Source organism: Lissotriton vulgaris, chromosome 12 (genome assembly GCF_964263255.1).
Source record: "Lissotriton vulgaris chromosome 12, aLisVul1.2, whole genome shotgun sequence".
Lineage (NCBI taxonomy): Eukaryota > Metazoa > Chordata > Amphibia > Caudata > Salamandridae > Lissotriton > Lissotriton vulgaris.
In genome coordinates, this window is record NC_141700.1 from 626,728,118 (window position 1) to 626,739,720 (window position 11,603).

Genomic DNA, 11,603 nt, shown 5'->3' on the forward strand with positions numbered 1-11,603 from the left:
AAGTCGCAAATCTCCAGTGGGACAAAGCTGCAGGCTGTAGCTAATGAAGGCACCAGGAGGCCTGATACCTATCCAATGAAGAGCCGGTGAATAGGATTTGCTGCTGCGGAGAAGAACTTTGTGGGAGCTACCGCTAAGTCAGGCCGATCGCTAAGTCAGGCCGACCGGCGGTCTACCTCGGGATATCGGCGAGCAGGTAGGTTCCAGACTCCTCTCAGTTCTGAAAGCACTTTTTGGAAGAACATTTTCTAAGCTCCAAGTTTTGGTTTTGGGCTATTTGGGCACCTTTAGCACCACTTCGGAAAACTCAATAAATACCTTTTAAAAAATAATCGCTGACTGGCGTGGTCTGACGGGCGATGCAGTGAGACGTGTTGCTTGGGAGCTCCGGTCCCCCGCCATCGTTTGAAGCCATTATAGCGGAGCTGGGGTGTGCAAATCATCACCCTGGGGGTGGCCGTTGACCGCGGTGGCCAGGCGAGGTAGAGGGGCAGTGGATCTCCGGTCTGCGGTGTCCCACTGAGCAGAAGACGACGAGGAGTGCGTAGCAGCTCCGAGGCGGGAGCCGCCATCTTGTGCGCCTCACAGTAGAGGCCGTCCCGCTGCCTGCCTGCCTCTGGGGATCCCCGCGTCCCCAGAAAGGGGAGGAAGTCTGTGCAGGTGGCTGTGGCAGGTGGACGGCGGAGACCAAGCTGGTGTGCGACGGTGATCAGTGAGTGCGGAGCCGACAGAGACCCCTGGAGATCTCACCTGCCAGACAGGGGGTTGAGTGGAGCTGCCGAGGCTGAGGCACCATTCGTCGGATGTGGCTGGCGTTCTGCGGAGGGGCTTGCGAGAACCCCCGGTTACCCGGGCTAGAACCGCTGCAGTTAGCGGAGGGGCAGATGGTCTTGGCGGCAGGCCTCCTGACTGCGGGGCGGGCGGCCTATGTTCCCTGGGGCTGCTGGGCACCGTGACGCCCGGCGAGAGTTGAGCACTTTCCCCGCCGTTCTGCTTCTCTGCGCGGAGGGGCCTGGAGACTCCGGCCCCCGGGCGCCCCTGCAGGCCTGTGCCCTAGCTCTGGTCCCCCAACCTGCTGTGTCCTGCCGCCTGGTGGGCCCAACTGCTCCCTGTAAGTTGCTGCTGCTGCTGGCTAGCCGTTGCGAGACGACGGGGGAGAGCGCGGGGCAGCGGCACCATCGACCGCCATTTTGGGGCTGGGGCCTAGAGGTGCTGCTCATTTTCCCCACATTCCGCCCTACTCTGCCTTGCTGCCCAGAGGGTGAGTGGACGCTGGAGTACGCCCTCTGGGAGGTGCGAGGGGGGTGTAGGGCGGCTGAAGTTGGAGGCGGTCGGGACACCAGGCGTGGGTGACGGGGGGCGGCTAATCCGGGGTTGCCTGTGCTGCCATTTTGAGGTCCTAACTCAATGTTTGGAGACTGGCGCTGCAACGGGGGCCCCTTCCTCGTCCTGTGCCTTCTGCCGTGAGGAGGTCCAGCGGAGGCTGCCCTTGTGACTGGTGAGCTGGAGGGGGGTGGCTGTGGCCCAGATTGCACTGCAAGGAGTGGCGTGAACCGGTGCGTTACCCCCCTTTTTTTTGTTTTGTTGTTTTCTCCTCATCAGGCCTCCTGCTGAGTTGGCCCTGTACACTGATCTATCTCTGTTGTGTTACAGGGAGGGCTGGGGTACTTTGTGGCCTGTGTGGTTGCTGGGGGCTAGCTCTGGTCCCGGTGAGATTTGGGGAGTGTCTGTAGGAGCTCTTTCCAACAACTCCATACTAGCTTATGTGCTGCGGTGCCCTACAGTGCCAGGATTGGGGGGTAAAGCTGTGGAGCAGGTGGATAGCGTGATCCCTGGACTAACTCACACGAACTTTATAGATATACTGATCTCCTTGCCTGTTCATTGCGGGGGCAGGGGAGGTCCATGGTGGTGGGTAGGGAGGGTTGGCCCTCCGCGTAGAGACTCCCTGACTTTGCTGGCCGGGGGGGAGTGGGGGGATGGTCCTTGGGATTCACGGCGTCCCTCTTGGAGTCTCATCACTGGGGAGGTGGGGGCCTTCAGGGACAGGAGCCTGAATCCTGGGGGGCTGAGGGGGGGGGGGGGCTGTGTGCACCTGGGCCTCCAGTTGCCTCCTAGCTTATTGCTAACTGGACCTTGTGGGGACGGGGGCTGGGTCGGGCCCTTCCTGGATACGCAGCTCCTGGTAGGTGCGGAGTGTGCTGTCTGGCTGCCAACCCGCCGCTCCGGAACTGGCGATGACACGCTCCAAGGGGGGCAAAGCCGACCAGGCGGCGGCCTCCAAGGACAATTCGGTTGTGGCAATGTGGGGCAAGGCAGGAGCGCCGGCGCCCGCTGAGGGGCCACCGCAAGCCACTGGGGATTCGATGCCAGTGACCCAGGCATTTATGACCTCCTTCATGTCCAAACTTAAAATGGAAATTGGTTCCCTACGATCTGAGGTGCACTCCTGCGTGCGGGAGCTTCGGAAGGAAGTCACTGAGCTCGGGGATCGGGTGGATGGGCTAGAGAAAATGGTGGCCGCCCGTACAGAGGATCAGGAGCAATTGTGGCAGCGCCTGGCTGCGTTGGAAGGACAAAACATAGAGCTACAAATCAATCAGGAGGACTTGGAGAACCGGAGTCGCCGGAACAGCCTCCGTATCCGGGGGGTTCCTATCGGTGTGGAGGGGAAGGACATTATGACCTACGTGGTGCAACTCCTCCATGAGGTCTGGGGGGATAAGGACGCTTCCCCGCCGGCTTTGGACCGGGCCCACCGGGTTTCCGGGCCCACCGGGTTTCTGGGCCCGCGTAGAGACTGGGACTTCTCCCAGACATTCTGCACGGGTGCCTTTTTTACTGAGAAGGAGGCTATTTTAAAGGCAGCAAGGGACAAACTAGACCTCAGATACGAAGGGCACAGGATACAGATTTTCCAAGACTTGGCACCTAACACCCTGCGCAGACGCCGAGCCTTCAAGCCAGTGACTGAGAAGCTGCGGGCCCTAGAAATCTCTTATCAATGGGGCCACCCTTTTGCCCTCATCTTCCAGTGGGACAACAAGCGACGAGTAATAAGGTCCTACCAGGAGGCGGCACAGCTACTTTGGTTACCGGAGTCGCTCTCCCCCAGCCCTTCTCGACAACGGCGCCAGGAGCGGATCCCAGCCAGATCGTCCTGGACCACAGTACAGCGTCGTCGCCGTTCCCCCCCCCCTCGATGAGCGATCTGCCTCGCAGGCCAAACAGGACATCATAGCGCACATTCGATTCCTTGAGGGAGACCGAGAGGGGCCACCTTCACGCCCTTCCACGCCATGACCGACTGATCAGCGATTTGCTATGTTTGGAGACCTGCACCTCTGCTGACGCTGTCCCCTCCTCCCTGGGTCGGTTATGGGTAGGGAACCCTACGCATGCATCCCAGTTTCCGGCCAGCGTGGCGGGGTCATCGGGGTCCTGCCGTTGTTTGCCCTTGAGACCGCTACCGGACCCCCCCAAGCTGTTCCTAAGGGAGTGACATCCCTGAGCGCATCTAAACCCTTGGGTGCAGGATGCCCTGTGACTGGGACAGTACAGTGTGGTCTTGTTGGTCTTTGTTGATACCTATTGCTGTGTGACCCGGTAGGCCGCTTTTGAGACTCTTGACCTCTTCTACCTCTTCTAGCTCTTTACTGGTCTCTTTCCTCCTCTCTCTTTCTCTATCTGTGTGCGATGGGTTGGGGATCCGGTGGCTGCGGCCTCCTGGGTGGGTGAGGGTGGAGGGGCCGCTTTATGTGTCTATGTCCCTGCAGTGGAGGAGTTGGGGGGCGTGGGTGGAGCCCGCTTGGCACTTAACATGACTGCGACCCTCTCTAACCCCTTAAAGATCTTGACGCTCAATGTCAAGGGCCTGAACTCCCCCAATAAATGGAGGCAAACGTGGCGCTACCTTCTCCAGCAGAACCCCGACATCATATTCCTGCAGGAAACCACCCTGCTTCAAGCGGATGTGAGGCGCATGGCGCACCCTAAATATCCTCTCCGATTTTGGGCTGCAGCAGATACTAAAACGGCGGGTATGGCGATAGTGTGCAGGGCTGGCTTCAGGTGGGGGGACACTAAACCTTTTAAGAGTGGGGATGGGCGTTTTCTTAAAGTTACCGTGGAGGTCGGGAGGCGCCGGTTTACTCTATGTAATGTTTATGTGCCCAACCAGATGCAGGATAGATACCTACAGGCACTCTTGCGGCCACACATTCCATATGGAGACCCCTCACTGGTGCTTGGAGGGGATTTCAACTTAGTTTGGGACTTGGAGATGGATCGTAGCGACACTTCATTCAGCGGCACCGGGGCCATGTCCTCTACGCTGCGGAAGCAGATAACGGAACTGGGGCTGATAGATCCGTGGCGCTACCACTCCCCAGGGTTGAAGGATTACTCGTTTTATTCTCATGCCCACCGCTCGTACTCCCGCATAGATTACTTATTTACCTCGCACGCCCTGGTGCGGGATGTTCTTGGAGACTCCATGTCGGATATCTCGCTGTCTGATCATGCCCACGTCGAGCTGCTCCTGCAGGACCCGGCCGCTTGCCCTGCCCGGGAGGCGCGGTGGTGCTTGCCGCCGAGTATTCTCCGGGATGCGGCCGACGTTGAAAGCATCCAGGCCGCCATTGACTCTTACTTTGCTAGTAACGACCTCCAGGAGACACCCTTTCCCGTGGTGTGGGATGCCTTTAAGGCCACGATCCGAGGCCACATCACCTCTCTCTCGATTGCGCGGAGGCGGGAGGCCTGTAAGTTGGAGCATAGTTTGGCGAAGGATATAAAGCGAGCTGAGCTAAAAGACCGGGAGCACTCTTCTTTAGAGTCCAGGCGGCGGCTCGCCAACCTGAGAGGGCAGCTCAGGCTTCTGCGCACTAACAAGGCAGAGCACTCCTTGCTGGCATTGAAGCAACAATATTTCGAGGGAGGGGGTAAGGTGGGCCGGTTGCTGGCGGGGAGACTGAGAGCGCGTGCGGCTAGAGCCCACATTTCCAATATACAGCTGCGGATGGAACCAGGGTTATCTCGGGGAGAGATAAATGCGAGGCGTTTCGGGATTACTATGCCGCCGTGTATCAGGGGGAGACTCCGTCCCAGAAGTGGTGGCAGCCGTCCTGCATGGTTACGAGGGGGCGCCTTTGCACCCACTCTATGCGAAGGATCTGGAGGGCCCTATCACAGAGGTGGAGATAACGGCGGCCGTGAGGGATCTCCCTTTGGGGAAAACACCAGGACCGGATGGCCTACCCCTGTCCTTATATCGCATGTTCCAATCACAGCTTCGCACCTACCTTCTGAGGTTGTTTAATTCTTTTACAGATGCAGAGGGGTCCTCTTCTGACATGGGCATGGCGGAGATAGAGTTGATACCGAAGCCTGGGAGGGACCCCACGCTCTGTGCATCTTACCGTCCCATAGCTCTATTAAATACCGATCTTAAGATTTATACTAAACTACTCGCAAAACGCCTAGATCCCTATATGCCGGGGCTCATGGACCCGGATCAGGTCGACTTCATACACAATCTGCAGGGAGCGGACAATGTGCGCAAGCTTGCGCATCTTGTGGGGAAAGCGCATCATTGGAAGATCCCGGCCTGCCTTCTCTCGCTAGATGCGGACAAGGCGTTTGACCGAGTGGACTGGACCTTCCTTCGGGCGGTCCTACAGAAGTTGGGGCTAGGTCTGAAGATTAGCACGAGGATCATAGCCCCATATATAGGACCGCAAGCCAGGATTCGGGTCAATGGTCAGCTTACGGCGCCATTCTCTATCCATAGGGGTACGAGGCAGGGGTGCCCTCTATTACCCCTGCTGTTTGCCCTCGTAGTGGAACCCCTTGCAGAGATGATTCGTCGGGCACTCGATATTCATGGAATCTCCCTTGGCGGTCGGGAAAACAAGTTGGCGCTTTTTGCGGACGTTCTTACCCTCACTCTTACGCGCCCTCGGGAGTCCCTCCCGGCATTGCACGCGGTACTATGCCTTTTCGAGGGGGCCTCTGGTCTCAAGATCAACCACGATAAGTCTTGGGCCCTTAATCTTACCATCCTGAAAGAGGAGCTGACCCCCCTGAAGGACCTGGTACCCTATCAGTGGGCCGGTCAGCACATTTGCTATCTAGGCCTCCTGCTGACCTCATCTCTGGAAACGTGGACATCGATGAACTGGCGGGAATGCCGGAGTGCGGTGCTTGAAGACCTGCGGAGGTGGAGACCTCTGATGCTGTCATGGTTGGGTAGACTCAATGCCATCAAGATGTTGATCCTCCCTAAAATTTTATATTTGTTCCAATGTCTCCCCACACCTATCCCGCTCCACTGTATACGAGACCTGCAGCGTGAGCTCACGTCCTTTATCTGGGGTGGGAAGCGGCCTCGATTCTCCCAGAAGCTCCTCATGACACCGCGGGATAGGGGGGGAGTAGCCTGCCATAATCTAGTGAATTATTATTGGGCCTCACACCTCCGTTTTGTGGTGGAGTGGTGGGTGTGTGAGAGTGAGAAGGGATGGATCCATATGAACCGAACGGTGACGGGGCAAACCATCTGGGATCTTGCATGGTTGCACCGGGAGGCACGATCTAAGAGCGCATACATAGCAGTACCCACGAGAACGGTCCTAGGCATATGGGATAATATAGCTGTCTCCAGAGGCCTTACCACATTTCCCTCACCGCATGCCCCGACAACGGGGAATCCGCTCTTCCCGCCGGCCCACCGAACCCGCGCCTTTGACAAATGGACGCAGGGGGACTGCAGGGTAATCTGTAACTTGAATGAGGGGGGTGCACTTAAGACCTTTGATCAATGTAGAGAGGAGTTCCACGTGCCATCGGAAGCGAGACTGCAGTACGCTCAGCTGCGACATTGGGTGTCTGAGGGGGAAATGTACCAAGCGGCCACTCGCAACTTTACTCCCTTCGAGAGGTTGGTGCGTTCTCTGGGGGGATCAAAGGGGCTGATCTCTCAGATCTAACAGATTCTGCCGCACCCGCCGACTACGCCCTCTCACCTGTATCAGCACCAATGGCAGCTGGAGTCAGGCACGGACATTGAACCTCCACAGTGGGATAGACTTTGGCGGGACATCCCCAAGGTGTACCTAGCATCCCGCAGAGGGAGAATGCCTATAAACTCTTGACTCAATGGTATTATACACCTCAGCGACTTCACAGGATGTTCCCCACATCCTCCCCCTGTGCTGGAGGTGTCAGTCTGCATCTAGGGATTTTATTCATGTCTGGAGAGTGTGTCCAATGTTGACCATTTTTTGGAAGGAGGTCCTTAGCCATATTAAAGGGGTATTGGGATTTCCACTGCCTGAAGCCACGAGCACAATCCTACTAGGCATCAAACCTGCCAGCCTGAAGGCGCTCTCCCGAAGCGATTGGATCTTAGCGCTCCAGATGCTGGGAGCGACTAAGCAGCTTATAGCCCTATACTGGAAGAGAAATGAGCCCCCCCCAATAGCAGCCTGGTTTGTACGGCTCTGGCAAGTCATCACGATGGAGCTTTTTACAGCGCTGCTTGCAGGCACGCGACATGCGTTTCAAGGCAGTTTGGCAGCCCCATGTCCAATAAATCTGCGCTGTAGACCATGCGCGACACATGCCTACCAGGCTCAGAACGTTGCGTCTCTTTGAGGATGCCATTCTTCCTCCTGATCCCAGTAGACTGCTACTGTAGACTCCCTGGGACGTGGTGGCTGCCTCAGGCCTTTTTCCATTGCTCCCTCTCCCAGCGCACACTGCTTTCACCCTTGCTGTGCCCTTTCAACTCCTCTACCTCCACTTTTCTCTCCATTCCCCCTTTTCTTCTTCATCTCTTTCTCGCTCTTATGGTTATTGGGCCCTGTTGGGCTGACTTTAGATACGGGGCTAGTCGCCCACTTGTACCTTGAAATTGATCCTAGGGGTCCTGGTTTTTTGAATGTCCGAACGACAGTACAGCTAAAAGCATGAAAAGCGGACGGCCCCAGTGGGGCTGTAGGCAAAACGCTGTGTAACAATTTGCCTTTTCTTTGCTGGCCACAAGGCCCCAACGCTAAATTCCTTTGCAGCCGGCCCTGCTTAGGGTTGTAGGCTTAACGCTGTGTTTAAATGGACCTGTGGTATGTGTTATTGCCTGAAAATAAAACAGACTTGAAACAGAAAATAATCGCTTAGTTATAGATTTGCCGCATTTGCAACACAATCCATCATCTGCTGCATAATCTGCACATTTTAACAAAACAAATGTTTGTAGCTCAAACAGTTTAAAAGTTACTAAAAACGCAACAACACGTGTAGCAGACGTGTCTAGTTTTCAAAAACGTAAAGGTTTGCTAGGTTTCCCTAGGTGACGGCAGAGCTAGGGTTCAAAATCTACAGCTAGGCACTTTGCCAAGAACAAGAAAGGGTCAGTTTTCACTGTAAAAATGTGGTGTGTCCTTGTTGCGTTTTGGGTCGTTTCCTGTTGCGGCCACTAGGCCTAACCACACAAGTGAGGTATCATTTTTATCTGAAGACTTTGGGGGGTGCAGGGTGGGTGGACTTTTGTGGATTGACTCAGATTCCAGAAGTTTCCATCACAAAAATGTGAGGAAAATGTGTTGTTTTTTTTTACAAAGGTTGTGGTTTGCAAGGGATTCTGGGTAACAGAACCTAGTGAGAGCCACGCAAGTCATCTCATCCTGGATTCCCCTGGGCTTCTAGTTTTAAAAAATGTATAAGTTTGCTAGGTTTCCCTGGGTGCCGGCAGAGCTAGGGTTCAAAATCTACAGCTAGGCACTTTGCAAAAAAAGGGTCAGTTTTCACTGTAAACATGTGGGGCCAGATGTAGAAGCCCAAATACTGGTCGGTAACGGCTGAATTCGGCCGTTACCGACTGGTATTTGGTGATTGGGATGTAGGGGCATCATTTTACAGATTCGGTAAATTTACTGAATCGGTAATTTTACCGATTCGGTAAAACCCAGATGTAGGTGGGACTCTTCTAAGTCCCAAAGGCCTTACAGATTCGGTATTTTACCACCCAATCCAATTGGGTGGTAAAATACCGAATTCAGGTGTGCATGCACATGTGTGCATGCACACCTGTGCAATGTGACACACAGACATGCCCTTAGGGCATGTCTGTGTGCCACATGGCACACAAGTCCGTGCTAGAGGGTGTCAAAGTGACACCCTTGCAAGATTCGGTATTTACCGAATCGGTAAATACCGATTCGGTAATGCCCATTGATTCCTATGGGCTTCAATGCCCATAGGAATCAATGGGCATTACCGAATCGGTATTTACAGAATCGGTAAATACCGAATCTTAACGATTCGGTATTTACAGAATCTGTAATACCTACATCTCCCCCCTTCATATTTACTGACTCTTAAATACCGAATCGGTAAAATTCGGTATTTAAGAGTCGGTAAATATGAATTACCTACATCTGGCCTGTGGTGCGTTCATGTTGCATTTTGGGGTCCTTCATTCTTTCCCATCAGGTAATGGGGTTGGATCGTCCCTTGGGGGGATTCTTGGCTTTATACCTACACACATTCTAGATACACTTAGAGTAGGGTCCGCATCGTAGGAGCACGCCTGATAATTTACCTTGTTTTATATGCCTCCATATATACATTGCCTGCATATATACATTGTTTAGCACATATACATTGTTTTAGCACCAAGGTAGAGCGCTACCTACTACTTAAACTTAAGTGTAAAGCACCAAAAGTGTACGTAGTATTTATTTCAATATTTAAAGCCCTCGTCTTCCTCAACACAGTACTTAAAAACATGAAAGGACTAGTGCAAGAAGGATGGACAAGAAGGTAAAGTCTTGATGACCTAGTGGTAATCTTGATTATCGTAGTTCGAGTAGTCCTTGTCCCAGTCCTCTTCCCTGTAATCTCATACACACAGCAAAAGGCAACTCAACATCCCCGCTTTTTTGTTTTAAGTTTTGTCATAAAAACTACTCTAGTTAAGTGTTATCCAGACCACATTAAATACTAGAGAATAGCTCCAACATAAGTACAAGAGTTAAACCAGACTGCCTGGGCATGTCACACAGCTATCATTCAAAGACACGGCGATGCAATTAGTATTTATCAAAGTAATGCAGGTTCAATGACATAAATGCCTTTCCCCACACACCACTATTGCCACCATCTTCAGATCATCTTGGGTGCTCTACATTTCAACAGAAGTTCTACTAACTTGGACATGCCATCTCATGGCTTGAGACTCCAAGTATATCCACCTTGCTGTACTCCTCCCAGGAGTCCTGGCCTGCTAGGCTTCATTCCTTCTGAAATACAAGTACTCTCTATGACTGTCCTTGCATTAGTTGATGCACAAAACATCTTCAAAATACTTAAAATATGATAGCATTAATGCAACCTCTTAAAAATTAAATCCGTTCCCAAGTACAACCCCCAAGCTATTAGTGGCAGCAGCCAACCTAGGCACAACAAATACAAAAACAGATAGGTTACCGTTTCCCATCTTTCTTTCAGGTTCCAGGTCTCGATTAGTTACAGAGAAGATGTAAGTCTCCGATTCAAAGCCAGGTCGGCAAAGGTCAGCTTCATCACACAAGCCTCCTGACACCTAAACAGGGGTATAAAAAAGACGTTAATCCTCTTCAGCTACGACACAAGAGCTCAATCGATGTAAGCAGCAGAATTTGCTTGTGATGTTCCTGTCGACAGCAGAATGCAATTATCAACTCAGAAACTGCTCCCTGCAGGAAACCTAGTTGATGTTAAAACAAGGTTCACCAATCAATAAGAAACCAGTTACTTACCTGTAATTATGGCTTTGCAGCTTGAAACTCTTCTAAATTCACATGCTTTTCACTTTCACTGGTTAAGTCCGGAAGGGTCTATGTTTTCCTAAGCTTTATTTTAGCTTATGAGATGGAGTCGACATAGGCGGAGCCCTTGTGTGACATCGAACATGACCCCACAATGCCCATGTTTGTGCCAACCTTCTTAGATTTTTTTAATCTTCTACAAACCTCCTTCAATGGGTGGTGGGAGGGTCGCATGTGGATTCAGAAGAGTTTCAAGCTGCAAGACCATAATTACAAGTAACTCGTTTCTTTTGCAGCATGAAGTCTCTTCTAGATGTACATGCTTTGCACAGAGTGTGTAGCAGTGCTGCATGCCTTGTAGAGTTGGGTAGAAAAGAAAGTGCAAGCAAAATATTCCTAAGTACTGTACTGATTTGCAATTGCTGAAAGAGGTTGCCCCCCTGCAAAGTCTTTCCGTGATTGGAAATCAATACATTATTGGCTTGTGAATGTGTGCTCTGAGGACCATATGGCTGCTCGCCATACAAACATCGGCCAGAAGGTCCACAGTAGCGCTCTTCTTTCTAGTAGAGTGTGCCTTTGGTTTAGTAAACAAAGGCTTGTTCACTAGCGAGCAGCACTTTTGAATTGTCTGTACAATACATCCAGAGATAGTAAGTTATGTTACAGCTGTACCTAGGGAGTGTGGTGAATGCCCTACTAAGAATTTCTCTGTTTTCCTGATGTCCTGGGTGAACTGTATGTAATACATGACAGCCCTCCAGACATCAAGTGTGTGCAAGGTCATTTCTGACA

General features: G+C 52.7%; 1 protein-coding gene across 1 annotated transcript in view; it reads right to left on the bottom strand.

The window, feature by feature from the left end:
• The window catches only part of LOC147677879 (blastomere cadherin-like), a 702,536-nt gene extending 691,494 nt beyond the window's left edge, over positions 1-11,042 (bottom strand). Inside the window, exons 1-2 of the mRNA XM_086945594.1 lie at positions 11,013-11,042; positions 10,489-10,603 (exon numbers count right to left, since the gene is read on the bottom strand). Coding sequence (XP_086801720.1) covers positions 10,489-10,603; positions 11,013-11,042 — 145 coding nt within the window. The remainder of the gene's footprint in view (positions 1-10,488; positions 10,604-11,012) is intronic.
• Between the last annotated feature and the right edge of the window lie 561 nt (positions 11,043-11,603).